Source organism: Tachysurus fulvidraco, chromosome 5 (genome assembly GCF_022655615.1).
Source record: "Tachysurus fulvidraco isolate hzauxx_2018 chromosome 5, HZAU_PFXX_2.0, whole genome shotgun sequence".
NCBI classification, from domain to species: Eukaryota; Metazoa; Chordata; class Actinopteri; order Siluriformes; family Bagridae; genus Tachysurus; species Tachysurus fulvidraco.
In genome coordinates this window covers 30992062-31015266 of record NC_062522.1, presented here as the reverse complement: position 1 = coordinate 31015266, position 23205 = coordinate 30992062, and the positions used below count along the sequence as shown (strand labels likewise).

Here is a 23205-nt window from a genome sequence, read left to right as displayed (position 1 = left end):
CTGCAGTGGCCCACTTTAAATGAAGAGCGTCTGTGTTTCGACACCTTCAGCCCGTCTAGTTACCTACTTTAGCAAGAGAGATGTGCTCTTAAATTCACACACACACACACACACACACACACACACACACACACACACACACACACACACACACACACACACACACACACCCTAAATCCTCAGCTGTATAAACAAGATTAATGCAAGTTATATGATTGAACATGATTGTATCAATGACCTTGTCAGATGGGCCGCATTTGTCACAGTCAGACTAATGTACTGAAAAATCAGAAATAAAATCATTGGAGTGGTTTGGAATCGATTTACATCTAATATATTTCATCTAATATGTGAATACAATATAAAAGGATAAATTGTAAAATTTAAATCTGATTGTTTGATCTTGGTTTTGAGATCATATCTGATGTAACCGGACGTGTGTAAAATCCTGCAGATTTATTGAAATAAACCAACCACGAGGTGGTTAGTGTTGACGTTTTCTCGACAGAGCACTGTTTTTTCGACAGACCACGTACTTCCTTTTCCTATTCTTAGAATCAGTTTATATTCAGCTGGAGGTCCAAACAGCAAACAGGTCTAAACAGAGACGAGCCCTCCGTTCGAAAGAAAGGGCTCGTGAGGGGATTAAAACGTGCGTCTTGCGAGTTTAGGAGAAGAGGACGTGTGAGATAAGAGGAAACGAGAAGAGGAAAATACTGCATAATAGAGAACTCTAAACTCTAAACATAGCTGACCTCATTCCAACACTCAGAGAAATCTACACAGCACAAAAGATCCTAAAAAACTAAAATAATCTGTCACCACAATGACTGACATGGTTACATTATCAGCTATAGGGTTATAGCACTGGGAATTGATGGTGAACCTTTACTGATGTGCTACTACAAAATAAAAAAGATGCATGACTTTAAATTGCCTCCTGTTTTTACCCCTCAGGACCACATCATGTGAGCTACCACTCATATAGTAACCACACGTCTCAAGCCTGAACACAAGAGGCTCTTCATTAGGCCCAAAAGCACAGCAGGAAACCCACAGTCATCATCATCATCATCATCATCATCATCATCATCATCATCATCATCACCATCATCTCCCATGACTCTCCTGATCTGTTAATTAATGAGCTCATGCTAATTATTCTTTAACCAGGAAGCACAGTATGTAAGACAGCTCAGGAGCACGCTTCCACACGACTAATGTTTAAATACAACTTTATATGCAATGCTGCTTTACTATTTCTCTAAATAAATGTGAATTTCTGAGGCTGTTTGTAAAGTTCAAACCAAAAACAAATGAGACCAGGTCCTTTGCAGAGTACAGCCCATTCTTCATAACTGTGTACTGCATGAGCAAGCAAAATATCAACAATGCCACAAGCTATTCAAAGTAGTTCCTCTGCTCATCTGTTCAGGTTTGAAATACCATACTAGGCTATACTTCACTACACTACACTGTAATACGCTATACTACTCTATATACTATACTGTTATACACCATACTATACTATTCTGTACTGTTCTACACTGTAATACACTATACTACACTACACTGTAATACACTACTATACTGCACTATACTACACTGTAATACACTATACTACACTACACTGTAATACACTACTATACTGTACTATACTACACTGTAATACACTATACTACACTGTACACTACTATACTGCACTATACTACACTGTAATACACTATACTACACTACACTGTACACTACTATACTGTACTATACTACACTGTAATACACTATACTACACTGTACACTACTATACTGCACTATACTACACTGTAATACACTATACTACACTACACTGTACATTACTATACTGTACTATACTACACTGTAATACACTACTATACTGTACTATACTACACTGTAATACACTATACTACACTACACTGTGCATTACTATACTGTACTATACTACACTGTACACTACTATACTGCACTACACTGTACACTACTATACTGTACTATACTACACTGTAATACACTATACTACACTGTACACTACTATACTGCACTACACTGTACACTACTATACTGTACTATACTACACTGTAATACACTATACTACACTGTACACTACTATACTGCACTATACTACACTGTAATACACTATACTACACTACACTGTACATTACTATACTGTACTATACTACACTGTAATACACTACTATACTGTACTATACTACACTGTAATACACTATACTACACTGTACACTACTATACTGCACTATACTACATTGTAATACACTATACTACACTACACTGTACACTACTATACTGTACTATACTACACTGTAATACACTATACTACACTGTACACTACTATACTGCACTATACTACATTGTAATACACTATACTACACTACACTGTACATTACTATACTGTACTATACTACACTGTAATATACTACTATACTGTACTATACTACACTGTAATACACTATACTACACTACACTGTGCATTACTATACTGTACTATACTACACTGTACACTACTATACTGTACTATACTACACTGTAATACACTATACTACACTGTACACTACTATACTGCACTATACTACACTGTAATACACTATACTACACTACACTGTACATTACTATACTGTACTATACTACACTGTAATACACTATACTACACTGTACACTACTATACTGCACTATACTACACTGTAATACACTATACTACACTGTACACTACTATACTGTACTATACTACACTGTAATACACTACTATACTGTACTATACTACACTGTAATACACTATACTACACTACACTGTACATTACTATACTGTACTATACTACACTGTAATACACTATACTGTACTACACTACACTGTAATACACTACTATACTGTACTACACTACACTGTAATACACTACTATACTGTACTATACTACACTGTAATACACTACTATACTGTACTATACTACACTGTAATACACTATACTACACTACACTGTACACTACTATACTGTACTATACTACACTGTAATACACTATACTACACTGTACACTACTATACTGTACTATACTACACTGTAATACACTATACTACACTACACTGTACACTACTATACTGTACTATACTACACTACACTATACTACACTGTAATACACTACTATACTGTACTATACTACACTGTAATACACTATACTATACTACACTGTACACTACTATACTGTACTATACTACACTACACTATACTACACTGTAATACACTACTATACTGTACTATACTACACTGTAATACACTATACTACACTGTACACTACTATACTGTACTATACTACACTACACTATACTACACTGTACACTACTATACTGCCCTATACTACACTGTAATACACTATACTACACTGTACACTACTGTATACTACTACACTGTATACTATACTGTTATACAATATACTGTTATACACTATACTATACTATACTTTTATACACTGTACTGTTATACACTATACTATGCTATATTATACTATACTATACTGTTATACACTGTACTATACTGTTATACACTGTACTCATACACTATACTACACTACACTATACTGTTATACACTATACTGTTATATACAATACCATACTGTTATACACCATACTGCTATACACTATACTATACTATACTGTTTTACACTGTATTTATACACTATACTACACTATACTGTTAAATACTATACTATACTGTTATACACTATACTGTTATATACTATACTATACTGTTATACACTATACTGTTATATACTATACTATACTATACTGTTATACACTATACTGTTATATACTATACTATACTATACTGTTATACACTATACTGTTATATACTATACTGTTATATACTATACTATACTGTTATACACTATACTGTTATACACTATACTGTTATATACTATACTATACTATACTGTTATACACTATACTGTTATATACTATACTATACTATACTGTTTTACACTGTATTTATACACTATACTACACTATACTGTTATATACTATACTATACTGTTATATACTATACTATACTATACTATACTGTTATACACTATACTGTTATATACTATACTATACTATACTATACTATACTATACTATACTATACTATACTATACTATACTGTTATACACTATACTGTTTTATGTGTGTATTTGTATTATTAGCATCTTTCTAGAGTGATATGATTGGAAATGGACAACCGAGAAGGACAATGGGATTTTCACTGATTTTATTGATTATATCAGAATTTCTGGTCAAACCAATCACTGAGGTATACATCTGTTTGCCTCCCTGGTTACTCTCATGTGGTTTGAGTTTCTCACAAGACCTACAGGTCATCTTTTTACCCTTACCTTTGCCAGAGGGAAGGAAACAGTCCATGTCTACACTGCTGCGTGAGTGCGAGACCGACAGAGTGCTGCTGGGAACGAGTCCCTCCTGAGGTGGAGAACGTTCTGTGGTTCTCACCAAACACCAGCCAGGTCGATCACTCGAGCGCTCCAACACCTCCACCGTCTGTCCCGAGTGCACACTCAGCTCACACGCCGAACAGGCGACAAAGTCCTGCAGCACCACCGTGTGTTCACAGCCACCCGAGAGCTACAGCAAAAACCATGCAGAGAAACACAGAGAATAAAATATTACTCACAAGCAGACATGTGGATTTCTGGTGCCTAAGTAGCAAGAATGAGACAGAATCTGGAAAAAAATAGACTTTGCGACAGTTGATATCTCTACTGTTTCTAGCTCTATTCATGTGTCCACAAGGAAGACGGTCAAGAAAGGGGCTGCATACTCGGGAACTGCACAGTCATTAATTATCCCATTAACATGATTGGTCCATTCTGATTAGGAAAATATGGTTTTAAAATGTGTATATGAATAAACCTGAAATTAATAAATGGAACGACAAACTTAAAATTACGCAAGAAAAAAAAAAGTAATCATCCAAAATATAATTTCAAATATTTTCCATTGTGCTCATTCTAAAAACATGCATTTTATTAAATATAAAATTACCCTCTAATGTAAAATAAATTTTGTTCAGTATGGAAGTATTTAATTTGCGGGAAAAATAACATTTTGCCTTCTTGTTTTTTAATAACCAGTCAAACATCAGAATAACTATAAGAACCTTGAGAAGCGTTGATTTAAGTTATTAAAATAAATCAATACAGAACTTCAGAGAGAAAGCGGGAAGATACAGAACGTGTGTGTGTGTGTGTGTGTGTGTGTGTGTGTGTGTGTGTGTGTGTGTGTGTGTGTGTGTGTGTGTGTGTGTGTTATTGCTGTTCCCTGCTGTGACAGAAGCACATGACTCACCTAATCAAGTCATTAACACAAGAGAAGAGCAGGGATTGTGTTTTTATAGCCTGACACACACACACACACACACACACACACACACACATCTCAATGGCAGATGATGTTTAGGAGCATGCAGAGAACACATGCTGCTTTTTCTATGATACCACACACACACACACACACACACACACACACACACACACACACACACACACACACACACACACACACACACATCTATCCCTCTCTCTGTCTATGTCTGGCTGTATGAATCACTCAGTAAGCAAAGTGAACACGGAAGTGCTCAGTTTTTACAGCTGTGCTTATTTCATCCACTACAGCCTCAGTCTCTTTTTCCTGCCCATCCCTAAACTGACCTTTGACCCCAGCCTGAGGATGATACCGCTGCATTAAAGCCCTGGATCGTATCAGAATTCTGGGAGTTGTAACTGATCCGACTGAGGCTCACCGATCAGTTCTTCGTCCTGTGGTTCACATCAGGGTGTGTTCAGCAGCACTGAGCCAGACCCCAACCCCACGGCTCACGTTATGTTACAAACCGCACATCACATACGACATTCGGCAGAATATTTGGATTTGTTCAGAAAAAAATATTTATTTATTCAATAACGATAACTAATTATTTGTTGAAGTATGAGTGCTGAATTTGTAGACAACAGAGTAGAGCTTGTCAAACACAACAGCTGTCCATGTGGATTTAGTTTTCCCTAAACATCTGGAATTTCTACAAATGTTGTGTCTCAAAAAAGGATTTTAATTGGAACGCTGTGGGAATCCCTCAAGAACATGTCAGAGTAACAATAAAGCAGGAGAAGTGAGAGATGATCATGATGATGATAACAGCGAGGGAGAAAAGGAGGAGGAGGAGGAGGACAGGAACACCCTCCTCAAGGGAGCATGCACTGCTCCCATTCTGTCCACATCTGGACAGGAATTCCCACCATATGGAACATGGTGTCTCCACATGGAGAAAATTCACTAAGGCATTAAAAAAAAAATCAAATAAATCACAGCTATAATATTTTTTTTACTTTACCCCCGTTAATGTGTTTTTCTTCTTCTGCCACGTGTCACATAATGCTCTGTTTGTATAAGGTGAAGTTATCAGACTAAACCTTTCAGACTTCAGGAATAAATCAGACCGGACAAACAATCCGAGCAGAGCTGAGACGGGACACTCCCTCCTGAGCGAGAGACCTGAGACACTCCAAGAGTGAGCTCATGCTTAGTGAGCACACACTCAATACACACACAGCCATACAAGAGTCAGAGGGATGTACACACCTCCTCACAGGAGCTCAATGATTTTACAGTGAGCATAAAAAAATAATATAAAAAAAAAATCTAAACTAGTGTATATTTTTCATACATAACTGTGTTCCTGATTTCTCTTGGATGCCGTAGAGGAGAACGTTTTTTTTCCTTATTGCATATGCGCAAGATTACTACAACTGGCCAGTGTCAATATGAGAGACAGAGAGATTATACCCTTCCTTCTGCCCCTTTTGTATTGTCTGCATTATTTAATAGGCAATTTTGCCACACATCGTCACAAATATTCACACCAGTTCTACTAGAACGTTCTGAGAGCTGCGAGGAAGCCAGAGATCCCAGAGGAAATCCACATGGAGAGGAGAAAGTGTAAAACTCAGCACTGACAATAATTCAAGCCCAGGATGGGAACAGGAAGCTGCGAGGCGGCGACAGAAAAACATTTCAAGTAGCGTTACGTGGCTGGCAATTTCAACTAGTGACAAGTTTTTCACCTGTAGCTAATAAACATCTTTAGGAGAAAACCAATGAACAAGGGTTAGGGATTGATAACGTATCAGGTGTGAGGTTATAAGGTGTTCACACACACACACACACACACACACACACACACACACACACACACACACACACACACACACACACACAGATGAAAATAAGGTCTCCTCCCTAAAAACACACAGAAGCCATGCTAGCTTTTTTTTTTTTAACCTAATCCTAATACACTTCTCACTTCAATTTACAAAACATTCCCGTATTGATGCAATCTCTCCTTCAGAACCTGTCCTTCTAGAATAAAGAAATGATTCAGAGCTCTAGGCATTTCTACCATCATCACAAATCACAAAACCTGCTGTCAAGTTAACTGATTATTTAGTGTAAAGATAATTTTATAATTAAGGTGATTTGTTTATAAAGAAATAAAAAAGTTACTCACAGGTTTCACTCCCTTGGGTTGTGTAAAGCTTCTCCACTTTGGCATGACGCTGTCAGTGTCTCTCATCTAACTACCCAGCCTTAAACTGCGGTCCCAATACCCGCAAAAAATCCCAGACTCTGATTGGCTGTCTGTCTAGGCTAAAAAGTCTAGCCACGCCCCTTTACCCTAACTTTTCTGTGAATGATAATGAGCTGGTTTTACTTTCCACGACTAAAGGACTGACTGAAATCTAAAATTGCGTGAAGAGGGAGAGAGAGAGAGAGAGAGTGAGAGAGAGAGAAAGAGAGAGTGATAGAGAAAGAGAGAGTGTGTGTGTGTGTGTGTGTGTGTGTGAGAGAGAGAGAGAGAGAGAGAGAGAGAGAGAGAGAGAGAGAGAGAGAGATGTTGCTTGATTACATGCAGAGAGCCTGAGGTTATACAGCATATGTGGGTGTGTTTGGTGTGATTGGGCAATAACAGTATGTGGATTCAGCTCCACACACACACACACACACACACACACACACACACACACACACACACACACACACACACACACACACACACACACTACAGTTCATAACCATAACAGTTACCCTGACATAAATATATTCAGAAATGAAGAAAAAACATCTTTAATTCTGTAGTACTTGTGGGCGGAGCTAAAAGCAGAATGCACAACACTGATTGGTTGCATATCCTATGTCATTTTTCCGTAATATTTCAGGCTTTCTCGTTGCAATGTGTTTTTTTGTCTTGCCATTAAACTCTCAGGTATCTTTGGCAAGTCTAGACTTTTTTCCAGACTATTTCTGCTTAGTTTTATGGGAAGTACTAAATAATTCATAATATTCATTTATAGTAGTTACTGAAAATATGCTTCAGGATGAATCTGGTGTTTAGAGGTTGAAATCTTTTCTTCAGTTATTTCGTTACATCTGAATTAGGATAGAAATGACAGCAGTGTTAACTTGTGACTTACAGCCTAAATACCTAGAGCAACGTAGCTGCTCTTACTGTCGTCACTGCGGATGATCCGACGTCGGTATAAAATAAACTCGGCCTACCAACCTGAAATTATGTCGCTTCCTGTTTGGGCTGTTTCTTGTTTTTGAATGTGTGAGCTGTGCAGCACAGAAATTCACACTCACACTGCTGTCCAACAAAACTCTTAGCCAAATGTCTGGAAAAATATGTTATTTTTATGTCATTGTCATGTCTTTTTTTCTTCCTAGCGCTGCATTGTGGTCTCTGATGCACCGCCTACACATGCAGCAAAACCCCAAAGCTATAATGTCATATACAATGTGCTCAAGAGGATACTAAGCATTTCTGTAAGTCAGGTTGAAAAACAGGACAAACAGAAAGGACAAGGACTGAAAGAGACCCACAGTAATAGCAGGAAAATGTTGGAATGTGGATTGCAACACAACTAATTTGCATATTCATTACACAGTCATTTGCATATCGAAACACAGGACGTGAAGAAGGAAGATCGTCTGAAAGAACAGAATCGTACAGAATAGAAGATTTCGATTTTAACTTATAGAAAAGTTAGAGAAAGAAAATGTTTAGATGTTTAACAATTTTTTAAATATTTATGTTAAGAACAGTCAGAGGCTGTAGCTGCTGTAAATATCAACAGCAATGAAGTTTACAGCCAAAAAGAAAGAAGTGTGAAATTGGAACAAACAACGATGATCAGGGATTGGTTGTTAGGAACGATGGTGAACAGGGATTGGTTGTTAGGAACGATGGTGAACAGGGATTGGTTGTTAGGAACGATGGTGATCAGGGATTGGGTATTAGGAACGATGGTGATCAGGGATTGGTTGTTGGGAACGATGGTGAACAGGGATTGGTTGTTGAGAACGATGGTGATCAGGGATTGGTTGTTTGGAACAACGATGGTAATCAGGGATTGGTTGTTGGGAACGATGGTGAACAGGGATTGGTTGTAGGGAACGATGGTGAACAGGGATTGGTTGTTAGGAACGATGGTGATCAGGGATTGGGTATTAGGAACGATGGTGATCAGGGATTGGTTGTTGGGAACGATGGTGAACAGGGATTGGTTGTTGAGAACGATGGTGATCAGGGATTGGTTGATTGGAACAACGATGGTAATCAGGGATTGGTTGTTGGGAACGATGGTGAACAGGGATTGGTTGTAGGGAACGATGGTGAACAGGGATTGGTTGTTGGGAACGATGGTGAACAGGGATTGGTTGTTTGGAACAACGATGGTAATCAGGGATTGGTTGTTGGGAACGACAATAATCAGGGATTGTTTGTCAAGAACGACAATGATCAGGGATTGGTTGTCGAGAACTACAGTACCCAGGCATTGTTGTCGGGACCAACGATGATCAGGGATTGGTAGTAGAGGACAATGAGGATCAGGGATTGGTTGTTTGGAACCACAATGATTAGGGATTGGTTGTCAAGGACAATGATGATCAGGGATTGGTTATCGAGAACAATGATGATCAGGGATTGGTTGTCAAGACCAACAATGGTCAGGGATTGGTTGTTGGAAACAATGGTGGTCAGGGATTGGTTGTCTGGAACAATAATGATCAGTGATTGGTAGTCAAGGACACTGAGGATCAGGGATTGGTTGTTTGGAACAATGACAATCAGGGATTGGTTGTAAACAATGATAATTAATAATTGGTTGTTAAGAACAGATGATTAAGTGTTAGTCGGTGGGAAGAATGTGAGTTGTATCAAGTGCAGGTCAGTTGCTAAAGTCTGTTCATACAATCAATATATTTGTCACAACGGACTTGTTTCTCTTACGGCACACTGGACAGGTTTCTCTTACTCATTCTGGCTGGCTCACTAGCATCACTTGGTATTTTTATTACACTTCAACCGCCGAATAATTAGTGACGGAATATTTAACTAACATAGAGCTTCTTTTATTCACTTTCACGTACAGACACTTTTAGCAGAATGAAACCGCATCATGTTTCTTACAGATCAGTCAGAGCTTCTCCACAGTAGAACACTGTGAAGAAACAGGGCTGAGTCACTGGGATTGAGTGGGATTAAGCAAAAAACAAAAAGATGTGAGGAAAACTGAAAGCCAAACTGTGATTCATGCTGTATGTAAAAATAACATTTTTTTTTTTTTTTTTACAATGCTGGTGACAAACATGCACAATGGTGCCCAAAATCCCAGTTAGATAAACCACTAAATATATATTAGGATAAAAAGAGATATGTTTGTGTGCTATCTTAATACCATACGGCCAATAAGAGAAAAGAAAGCCGAGTGTCTTCGTGAAAAACATATAAGACTTCACCAGGAGAAAACTGTATTACTTAAATGTGTGGATTATAGACACACCCTAACATCGTCCATGCTGCCAAACCACACACACACACACACACACACATACACAGGTCCATTGACACACTGTACCATGATGCGAGAGGATAATTTTTTCCACACACGGCTACATGTACACACTTCCTCTCCCGGTCTACACGCATCACTGACGACCTGCTTAATGCTGCATACTCAGACACCAGCCTTTGTCCCTAAACTCATCAGAAAGCCCTAAATAAAAATATTAACATTAAAGCTCTAATTATATCATAAAAAATGGTAATGATCTTACTTCTTGTGTAATCAGAGTATATACACAGCCCATTCTTTTCTGTCTACATTTACGGCATTTGGAAGTTTTTCAGGAACTTTGAAGACTCGGCTGTTTAGACATGTATACATTCAGAAGATCATTCCATCTGAGAGAGAAGAGTCTTAACGAGTCCGAATCTCGTACCCTGTGTGATGTTGGGACCAATCGAGCTAAACTATCGACACGGCTGACCAGCGGTAAACCTACGACTCGAAGCCATGTTTGATTCATGATTTACTATTTTAAAAATCAGCTAATTTCCATCACCGTCAATCTAACTGTACTTACATTACTGGGCAAATCATCACAAGAGGAATCCCAGCTCTGAACGCCAAAGTCAGGGACTAATAATAATAATTAGCGTAGCTGATTTATACACTCCATACACTATTTACACACCATACTTCACCTGGACATTCTAAGGACACTTTAACTCTGGATTTGCACAGCACAGTGCCACATTATACACTATTTACACACCATACTGCACCTGGTCACTTTAAGGACAATCTTTAATAACCATACACATTTATGTATATGTATATTTATGTATATGTATATACATTATTTCTTCATATTCTCCATATATTTCATATTTTTATATAGTTTTCTTATATAGTTTTTCTTATATAGTTTATACTTTCTTATTATTTTATTCTCATTTTATTTTTTGCTTTTTTACACTTTTTTTAATATTCTTTATTCTTATACCGGACAGTTGCATAAAGCATTTCACTGCATATCGTACCCTGTATGTACTGTATGTGTATGTGACAAATAAAATTTGATCTGATTTTGATTTGATTTGAACTGTCGAAAGCAGGGTTTGTCAAACATACAGCCTGAGATTTTACAAATTTTGAGTCTGTGTTGTTAAAAAATGTTTGTGCCTCTGTATTTCTGTTTGGGTAAAAAATACTCAGGCTCATAAACCCAGCGACAGAGGAACTAATTTATGGGTATTGCAGTACTCACAGCAACAGGGTGTAAAAACTTATGCAATCACTGCTTATTATATTTGAACCTCACTGGAAAACATTTCAGTCGGTCTTGATTATTCTGAGCTCCCACACAAGCCAGAATCATTTAACTGTGAAGAACTTGTTTCTTGTCACAAAGAATTGTCTCCCCTTTGGGACAGCTGTAGTCCTACCTTGTCACTGTCCACTGTGTTTTGGGAGGTACGGGATGCGATGGAGATCGTGTCTGGCTGGCTGCTGGCGTCACCCTGACTGTCTGCGTCTTCGGTGGTTTCCCTGAATAGTGGTATGTAAAATACAAACATGATAAACATCACTACAAAAAAAAAACAAAAAAAAAAACAACAGTCACATGACAGATTTCCAATGAGGTCCAGAGTTTTATTTTTCCCGTACAATTATTTCTATATAACCACCATAAAGAGTTATTCATTAATTACACAACAATGAGATAAAATAGAAGTTAGGAGAAAAGAAGGGAGAGGAAATAAAATAAAAATAAAATTATTAAAAATAATTAAATTATTAAAAATAAAAGCCTCGTATTGAGGACCTCTTGCTGATGCTGCGCTGTCTGGATGGAGTTTTGGGAAGGTGGATGGGCTCCTTTAGCGCCCCCTTGAGGTGCACCGTCCTCTCCTGGATCACCTCTCGGATATTCCGGATCCACTCCTGCTTCACCTCCATACTGGACGCCTGCAGGAAAAGAGTGCGAGAGGACGTCCAACAGAAAGGAGAGCGCACTACAGTACATCAAAAACACACAGGCACCAGAGTTCCACAGCTAATCACAAACAAAATCCAGGTTTAAGCACAAACTTTACCTTCAGGATGGTTTTGCTGTCTGATGTCGGGGTTCGTCCGGCCCACAAGGCAAATTTACACGGGTCTCCCTCGATGTGCTCCGTCACTCCCAACTCTGATGTCTGTTAATTAGAGCATTAACATTAATGGGAAAGTGATTTTTAATAATATAAATCAATGGGGAAAAACACGCTTTCAGATTATGATCAATTAAACAAAAAAATCATATGCAAATATCTATATGATAGAAAAGGTCAGATTAAGTTAAAGAAGGATGTGTTTATAAGGAAATGGAGGAAAATGGGTGGAATATTTAAATAAAGTCAAATATCTGATTCTCTCTACAACCTACCAGCAACTTGCTCTTATAGACGTATTTGGTGCGTCCGGACGAGTCCTTCATCTCTTTACTGAACACCAGAGAGATCTCGAAGAGGAAAAGGTGACGATCTCTTCCTTTGCGGATGAGAGATTTGGGGTCCCAAACCTGGAACGTGTCCTGGAGGATCAGCTCACCCTGAACCGCCAGGTTCTCATCAAAACCTAGAAACCAGAAGGACAACATCAGAGCGTGAATCAGTGAAATTGTAAATGATATCAGACTGAAAATCAGACACAAAGAACATACAATGATACATGAGTCATACTAAACATCAGATGGAAATAAAAGCGTTAATAAAATGTAGAAAACTGTGAGCTCTTACCCTCCAGCATGCTCACGTGCATGGCGTCATTGGCTCGTTTCGGCACGCTCAACATCACCTCCAACCCTTCCTTGATCTCCCCTTTACCCTCTTCACAACAAGTCAACAACTCCTGTTCACACCCACACACACACACACACACACACACACACACACACACACACACACACCTTTAAAACACACTCTTCTGATCACAGCTCCTTTGTTGACAGTATTGTTGAAGTTTCTCTCTGTACCTTAAGCAGCAGCTGATACTTGGTGATTCTCTGCACAGGTTTGATGAGGTAGGAGGAGATGGAGTTGGCCAGGCCATGTCTTTTCTGGATCTCCTAAAAGCCATATCACACACATACACACACACACACACACACACACACACACACACACACACACACACACACACACACACACACACACACACACACACGCACACACCAGTGCTATAATATAGTGCTTTAATATAATGTTTATTTTCAAAGGAAAATAAATAAACAAACAAACAAACAAATAAATAAATAAATGCATGAATGATTGAATGAATGAATGAATTAATTAATGAATAAACAAACAAACAAACAAACAAACAAACAAACAAACAAACAAATAAATAAATAAATACAAATGAAATAGACAGAAAACAAGCAAAATGATGTACTCAAAGTATTATAAGTATAAATTATAAATATATTTATTACATAATAAACAAAATAATAAAAAAAAACCTACTTTTCTCGCTTACACTATTTGATTTTAAAGTACAGGTAACAACGCTTTATTACTGTTTTATAAAGCAGAATGCGTTTTCTGCAACAATTTGTCCATAACTATTGTTAGCAATAATTAAAAAATATATATATTTATAATAATAATTTAAATAATAATGATAATTATGATAATTATTAATGAATGACATTACTAGTGTTTATGTAATGACCCTATTTACACTCAGAGGTGTAAGTACAAATGTTAAAGTTACGACTTGGTCTAAGATGAAGATGAACGAGCAGTGAGGATCTCAGGAAGCTCTCTGCTGCCATCTGCACGTCTCGGTGCTCTTCGTCCTCACAACATTTAGCCAAACTTTTTTCAATGAACACGAAAAAAGGAAACTCACGTCGAAGAAGCGTCCAGCTTGCCCCTGAATCAGCTGGCTGGAGTCTGGCTTGTTTTTGCAGTATGTCACATACATGTGGAACTTATCAGCCTGAAGAAAGAAAGAAAAAACAACAGAAAAGATAGAATAACTAACTGTCATTTTCAGGTATGAAATGATGTTAATTTTACAGTAAAATAAATATTGCTGTTATAAAACAATAAACAAAGACTGAATTAAAATAATTACTGTACAGAAATCCCCAGGTATTTTATTTCACTAACACTTTCTTTTTAATAAACAAAAAACAAATCATACTCTTTTTTTTTCTTTTTTTTCTGTCTGTCTGTCTGTCTGTCTGTCTATCTATCTATCTATCTATCTATCTATCTATCTATCTATCTATCTATTTATTTATCTATTGATTTGTTTATTTGTTTGTTTATTTGTTAACAAATAAATGGCTGGATTTTAGGGGACAAACCCCACAGGACATCATTAGTAACATGAGCTCTTACCCAAGTAACAAAACAATGACCAACGTCTTCAGGAAGCTGCTCGTAATTCTCCAGCTCTTTTAGAAAAATGCTACAAACGACAGAAGTCAATATTGTCCTTCGTTTTCATAAGATATTTAAATTAAAATCAAATAAGAATGATAAAAAAACAGTAATATTGAATGTAGAGTAATATACTTGTATAAAAATATCTTTAGATAGAAGATATACTTGTTATGGAAATCGAAGATCTCCTGAATGTTCCCGAAGATGACGTGTTCCTTGTTGGCGATTCCCTGCGGGATCTCGTCCATGCCGCTGGTCATCTCCCACAGGAACGTCTGGAACGGCACAAGACGTCAGTTTGTACAAGTGATTGAAACCAAAGCACTAAAATCTTCTTGAAATGATGTCAGTGGCATGCTGTTAGAGGAAAACAATCGGTTTTTGTGATGTTCAATTCAATTCAATTCAAGTTTATTTGTATGGCGCTTTTTACAATTGACATTGTCTCAAAGCAGCTTTACAGGACATAAACATAGAACAGAAGAATATTATAAGAATAATATAAAGATTAATAGAATACAAAATTCAAGATTAATATGAGATAGATTTAGTTCACAATGTGTATGTATTTATCCCCAATGAGTAAGTCTGAGGTGACTCAGGCAGCAGTGGCAAGGAAAAACTCCCTTAGATGGTAAGGAAGAAACCTCGAGAGGAACCAGGCTCAAGGGGAACCTCATCCTCATATGGGTGACACTGGAGGGTGTGATTATAAATATACAGTCTGATAAATGTTGTATAGATGCAAAGGATCACATGGAGTTCACATCTTTTTAGATTAGCAGCATCTAAGTGTAGCTGGTAGATCTCTGGATGCCTCAGGGTTTGCGATGTGACTCGATGTAGACAGCGATCACAGACAACACGAACACTAAAGAACCACAGATCATCAGATGCTGAAGAAAGTCCTCGCTATAATACTTCCTGTTATCATTTCTATTACAGCGGTGATGATTCTGATTCTGATAAACAGCCATTCTTAAAGAAAGTGCTGACACTGGCGATTTGTCCCAAACATGGACAGTGTCTCCTTATAAAGAAACTCTATTTATGAAGCGGACCTGCACATCAGTCCCTGTGAATCGGCGGTTGCTATGGAAACTCAGCCGTTCATTTTAAAATAACGAATCGACATCGTCTGACCAATCAGAATCGAGAATCAGGCAATTCGTTATTAAACGGAGCTGCTGGCAGAGTTAAACCCACCTCGAGACACTCCTGTAGATCTCTGACGTACGCTCTCTCGGTCTGAAGCAGCTCGGCCATGATGTACCTGCAGCAGAGAGAAGGTTTTACTGAGTTTCACTGGAAAAAAAACTTACTCTGTACTTTGACATATTGATCACAGAAAGATTTTCCTCCAGGAACTAGCTGCCAAGAATTGTCTGATTAAAAAAAAAAAAAAAAAAAAAACTGACTGAGAGCACACACTGTCTGGAACTGATTCGGAAAAAGGAAGAAAAAACTGAACGACTGCATTTGATGGTCTTGCTCTTTCGGCTGCCTCACTCTTTCTTCCTGGCTGATTTTTTCTTCTCCTCGTTGACTTCGTGGTTGGGGTCGTTGAGGTTGACCTCCGGGTCGGTGTGGGTCAGGCTGGCGGGGATAATGTCCAACTCCAGATCTTTGTAGTCCTGTCAGAGACAACACATTGTGCTGCGATAGACTGCTGTTAAAAATCTGAATCTTAGAACTGTAATAGAACCGATATGAAAGGGACGAATCGAAAGTAAAGGAAAATCTGAAGGTGTGTAAAAAGAAAAGGAGGATTTAAGGGTTCAAGGAATTAATAGATATTGCATTTTTAATATAATTTGTTCTATTAGGCCATCATTGGCCCCCAAGGGCCAAAATTATTTTAATCACATGAATTCATCTTACCCCTTAAAATGACTATGACCCAACATTGGCTTTTGCTGTTCACAATAAACACTCAAATCTGAAACTATTCCTTCATCCAGGACAAGTTCCTCACCTCTGAGCACAGCCCCAGTGCTCGGTCCAGACTAGAGCGGTACTGGCCCATGCGCTGAGAGAAGTCCCGGTAGCGCCTGTCCATGGTGGACACCCAGCGCTTCAGCTCGGCCACATGGACGTGCCCTTTCTCCACCAGACTGCCAGCAAGCTGGATCAACAGCTTCACCTTCTCCTGGGTTTGCTGGAGGGGACATTAGACTGAACTTAGAGCACTAATTAAAAAAGGACTTACACTAGAAAAATCATAAAACCTCATTTTAGCTTGTTTGCTATTTAAAAATTGGATGGAAGAAAATCCATTCTATGAGCAGACATTTAAAGGTAGGGTCTCTGTTGTCTGAGAAATGCTTCAGAAACCTGAGTCGGGACGACAAACAAAACAAAAATCAAAACAAAGTGTAGCCAATGAGCAGAAAGGGGCGGGGCTTGTCAATATAGGCGGAGAGAGTGTTCTGGGCAAGAAGTAGGACGTGTTAATATAGGATCAGCTTTCCAGTGCTGGAGAGAACTGAAGGAGCAGGAAGTTGGCCACATATTCACAGGTTGGAGTTTCCCGAGTCAATAACTCCTGAACTAAACGCTGTTACTACACAAATAACACCTCTTTTCTATCGTAGTAATGTAGAGAGGCAGCTACAACCGCGTTTTGTGTAGTAACAGCGTTTAGCTCAGGAGTTATCGACTCGGGAAACTCCGAACTGTGAACATGTGGCCGACTTTACTTAAGACGCCGAGGCGCTTTTTTCCTTCTCGATAGGTGAGTAACGTTGGTTTGCTTTGTTACACAGAACTAATATATGCCTTTGTCCTTTACATGATTATGTTTGTGTGGCATTTTTGCTTGTTTGTTTATCTACAATCGTATTGTTCTTCCCTTCAGCTATGATAAAGACACGTTTCTTTCCGTTAGTCGCCTGGGTTACGTATGTATGTGTGGGCGGAGCTATCATACAGGGGTGGGACCCGTTTGGGTTAGGGGCGTGTTTGTTTTGGTGATTTTATATGTCAACATTGGCTTTCAAACAACGGAGACCCCACCTTTAAGGTTTGGAAAGCCTTAGCTTAGAAAGCACAAAATAAACAAAAAACGTTGCTGATTTAAACCATTTTCTTTCTTAAATTTGATACGTAATCAGGTAGAAACACAAGGTTTTCTATCAAAGAGCAGAACATTTTAAATCTCAACGTACCTTTGCAGAGACACGAAATTCCTCATAATCTTTGAGCAGTCCCTGAGTTTTCTCTGTGGTTTCACCTGGAGATGTGTGTGTGGATAAATACTGCTCACCTGTCTCCTGCAGCCAGTCCAACGCCTGAGCGTGGAAAAGAGAGAAGTGAGACGAAATTCTATTTTCATCTTAATTTAATACCTAGTCCTTTAATCGTTAAAAATACATATTCTCATATTGACATCCGATCCGAAGGATGAAATACTTCGGGATGTTTTGTTACGGAAAAATTCAACCAAAGACTGTAAGTGTAACTCAAGTTCATTTCACATCCCAGATATGATTAGTTTCCTACAATAACACAACCCCAAGATTTTTATACCAAGTGAATTTTAAAGTGAATCTGTTTCTGAGTTGAAATGGTTATTGATATTTAAATATTATTTATTTGAATATATTTAAAGACTCAGAAGAGCTACAGGAAAACTGAAGGTGTGTCTGCGTGTAGCTGTCTGTTAGCGAGACCACCGTCAATGGCTTCTTTAGTATAATAAAATATAATACGATGATATTTAAACCACACTTAACACTCCGAGTGTCCTTTAAATCATAAATCTCCTCTTCACCTGCTTGACATGACGTTCAAACAGCACATACTGCTGACACTGGTCTAAGCGCTTCTTCTTCTGCGTCCAGAAATGCAGGACTCGATTCTCTCTCTGGAGCAGCTCGCTCAGGATGGCTATCGCAACACACACACAGGTTATATAACACACAGAAACTCGTACAAATACTGTATAGAATCATGTGTGTTTAAAGGAAACGTGCACCAGGCTGTTTGATATTTCAGCCGAGCTTTGATGACCGACCTTTGACCTGTGTCTCAGGTGCTCGGTTGTGGCTGGTGACCCCTGACATGCTCACGTTATTGCGGTGGATGTACTTCAGAAAGACCTCTGCGTTCCGGCGGGCTAGAGTGCAGGCCTGAACGCAAAAAACGATAAATACACAACTGTCTGATAGCTATAGAGTCTGAGATCCTGGAGTGCTGCTTTTCTACATTTAACCCACATGGCTTTATTCACATGTAATAATAATAATAATAATAATAATAATAATAATAATAATAATAAATAATAATAATAATAATAAATTTTCTATAGCGCATTTAAAAGTACATCTCAAAGTGCTTTAAAAAAGCAAATAAAACAACAAAAATACACCATGTAATATTCATTCATTCATTCATTCATTCATTCATTCATTCATTCATTCATTCATTTTCTACCGCTTATCTGAACTTCTCGGGTCACGGGGAGCCTGTGCCTCTCTCAGGTGTCATCGGCATCGAGGCAGGATACACCCTGGACGGAGTGCCGACCAATCACAGGGCACACACACACTCTCATTCACTCACACACTCACACACTACGGACAATTTTCCAGAGATGCCAATCAACCTACCATGCATGTCTTTGGACCGGGGGAGGAAACCGGAGTACCCGGAGGAAACCCCCGAGGCACGGGGAGAACATGCAAACTCCACACACACAAGGAGGAGGTGGGAATCGAACCCCCAACCCTGGAGGTGTGAGGCGAACGTGCTAACCACTAAGCCACCGTGTCCCACCACATAATATAAAGATTAAAATTAAAGCAAAAAAATAGACTATATAATAAGAACAATGTAAAATTACTATTAGTCAATTAAAAGCTACCCTAAAAAAAAATAGTTTCAAGCTGATATTTAAAAATGCCAAGAGATTTTGCTTGCCTTATCTCAGTTTTGGAGCTAGAGAAGAGAAAACCCTGTCTCCCATCGATCGTAAACGAGTTGAGGGAACAGTTAAAAGACCGGTTTCAGAAGAACGAAGGTCGCGAGATGGAATATAAGGAATTAAATCTCAGACAGATATTGAGGAGCTAACACGTGTAAGGCCTTGTAGGTAAGCATCAAAATCTTAAAACCAACTCTAAACCTAACGGGGAGCCAGTGCAAGGACTCCAAAATGTGAGAAATATGAACTCTTAACTTTGTTCTAGTTAGAACTTGCAATTTGTTTGAGGTAGCTTTAGACACCCCGGCCAACACGGCATTACAGCGATCGATACGGGAAAAACTCGCTAATTCTCCCTTATACAACAGAAGAGGGTGGGGTAAACACTTGCTTTCCTCCAGACAGACAGACTGTTTGCCCTCCTCCTCATACAGACGTCTGTGATTGGCTAGTGTTGCCCCGAGTACAGGAAAACGGAGCAGAAAAAAAAAGTCAATTCAAAAAGAAATAAACAAAAAAAAAGGAAGTTACACCAAAAAAGTAAATACATCACAAATAATAAAATAAACCACTAAGAATAACAAACTATTAAACCACAAACACTAGATTTTAAAAACTCAAATAACTCAAACGTTTTCCTTTGTGTCTTCAATCTTGTAAATTGCTTGGGAGTTTTTCCCCATTACACGAAGGCGTCTCTGAATAGTTCGTCCCAGAATAACTCGTCCCGAAATAGCTGACACGTCTTACAGGTCGCTATGGAAACGTGACAGACAGTGATGTTTCGGATCTGCCCTGGCCTCTAGTGCATATCGCATCCTAACTTATGCTTTTTAAAAACAATATCTAATAAAAATGACGAATTCTTTATCTTGGATGTCTGGACAGACTTGTTTTTTTTTTTTTACACATTTCTACAGTATATGCTTTCAAACCTTTTGGATGGGAGAAACACTCTGGTGCACAATTAAAAGTAATTTTACAGAAGCATTTGTGTGGATTGTAAAGCGCAGACGTGTTTTAGGCTCTCAGCCAAGCAGAGGCAGGTGTATAGGCACATGAGAAGTGTGTTCGTGTGCAGTATGTGTATGTGAATGTGAATAAACACATGAGTAATGTGTGTGTGTGTGTGTGTGTGTGTGTGTGTGTGTGTGTGTGTGTGTGTGTGTGTGTGTGTGTGTGTGTGCATGTGTGTGTTTAACCTTGAGAAAGGCCTCTTTTTGTTCCAGGTGCTTGCTGATGAGTGGAGCCACGTGGTCTGTGTCTGACGTAGAGCCCAGTTTGTCGTGCGCTCCACACCAGTCCTCCTCCCTCCTGTATTCCTGCTCCAGACTCTCCAACACATTACACACCTGAGTGGGTCACACACACACACACACACACACACACACACACACACACACACACACACACACACATAAAGTAGTGTAAGAGAACATTTAACAATCAAACTTAAACTAACATTAATTCAGTTCAGGTAACTTCTACATTTCTCAATAATTATGTTGAATCTTTCTTCAGTATTGTTTGTTCACTGTTCACCCCTTCGACACACACACACACACACACACACACACACTCCTCCACAGTCCTTCACATCGCACCTGCTCGGAGGTCTTATAGAAGGCCACAGAGGCGTTGACCAGCTTGAGCCGATCCTCCATTTTCAGCATGAGGGTCTGCCAGTGCAGCGCCACGGTCTCGGCGCAGGCTCGGACGGCGTCCGGGTCGTAATGACCGGCCTGCAGCATCATCTCAGCTCTCTGCTGCAGCTGGAGAGCGCTCTGATGTGTCCTCTGCAGGGAATCTGCATGGAGAAGAGACTGGAGGCACAAAGAGTTAAGTTTAGCTTCTTATCCCTCACACGTTCTTTTAGACCTACTCACACTTATCGAGCAGAGCCGTTATATCAGAGTGGAGTCTGGCTTAGGGGCATTTAAATAAGCACTTTATAAGTCTTTTATCACCTTCAACTGCAGTTTCAAGCCAAATGAGGTGCAGGGGAAACTGCAGTGTAAATAACAACAAGACCTTTTAGTCATAAAAAATATTCCTGCCAGAATCCTTGATTTGTTTCTGGGATTTATTTGTGAATGATGACTTCTCTAAAAAAAAAAAAAAACTCCACTCCATAAACATTCTCCACTAAAAAGTTTTCCTTCAAGTAAGTCAAATATTCTTTCTTTCTTTCTTTCTTTCTCTTAGAAAGAAATAAGACTCTTATTTCTGAAGATTCTATCCGTAAAAAAAATAAATATTAGGATTTGACTCTTTTGACTCTTATATTCCGTCTATCAAATATTTGCTCTTGTGCTAATTACAGGGCTAACACAGCTAACATCATAGTCATATAGCTAGCATAGTGAACATGTTCCTAATTCTCAATTAATCTCCATTCTTTAACATCACCAACACCACCACCATCACCACCACCACCACCACCACTACTACAAACAACCCTAACGCCTTCCTTTTGCTAGTTATTTATCCCTTCTTTAGCATCAGCATCATATAACTAGCATGGAAACAAAAGTCTGCTTTCTATCCCAGAGGTTTTTTTTTTTTACGAACATACCGAAGAAGAAAAGTATTTTCATTAAGAAAAAACAAGAGAGCTGCAGCACTGCAGTGGTTTAAACTTGATTGCCTCTGGAGTGTCTGGCAGAAGAAAACGCTTTGGCGTACAATCAGAGCTGCTCTTAAGCTCGCTCGCAAGATCCGGTTTAAACCAGTTGTCATTAGTTGTGAATTATAGGAAGCAATTTGCTGAATTAAACTCATCTCGCATATTTACTGGCTGCTGAAACAAGTGGTAAAAAGTGAAGGGTGCACTTGAAAGTTTCTTGCTTTCAGATGGCACTTTAGGAAACAAACGCACTTCCAGGCTTTTATAAGAAACAATAAACTAAAATATGCGTGATTTATT

General features: G+C 38.6%; 1 protein-coding gene across 4 annotated transcripts in view; it reads right to left on the bottom strand.

Moving 5' to 3' along the window:
* Positions 1-23205, bottom strand: part of kalrnb (kalirin RhoGEF kinase b) — a 69098-nt gene that overhangs the window by 12613 nt on the left and 33280 nt on the right. For 3 of the 4 annotated variants that reach the window (XR_007140634.1, XM_047814066.1, XM_047814067.1), the window contains 18 exons: positions 21884-22102; positions 21482-21631; positions 19371-19485; positions 19128-19243; positions 18523-18645; positions 17331-17513; positions 16865-16989; positions 16562-16628; positions 15521-15630; positions 15311-15380; positions 14814-14903; positions 13936-14028; positions 13700-13811; positions 13348-13538; positions 13016-13117; positions 12745-12887; positions 12365-12467; positions 4395-4641 (listed from right to left, as the gene is read on the bottom strand). Coding sequence is in view for 3 of the 4 variants with exons in the window: in XM_047814066.1 (XP_047670022.1) it covers positions 4395-4641; positions 12365-12467; positions 12745-12887; positions 13016-13117; positions 13348-13538; positions 13700-13811; positions 13936-14028; positions 14814-14903; positions 15311-15380; positions 15521-15630; positions 16562-16628; positions 16865-16989; positions 17331-17513; positions 18523-18645; positions 19128-19243; positions 19371-19485; positions 21482-21631; positions 21884-22102 (2359 nt within the window). In the remaining variant the exon portion in view is untranslated. Of the gene's footprint in view, positions 1-4394; positions 4642-7579; positions 7858-12364; positions 12468-12744; positions 12888-13015; positions 13118-13347; positions 13539-13699; positions 13812-13935; positions 14029-14813; positions 14904-15310; positions 15381-15520; positions 15631-16561; positions 16629-16864; positions 16990-17330; positions 17514-18522; positions 18646-19127; positions 19244-19370; positions 19486-21481; positions 21632-21883; positions 22103-23205 lie in introns of those variants that run through there. The other variant, XM_047814068.1, reaches the window with a different exon arrangement.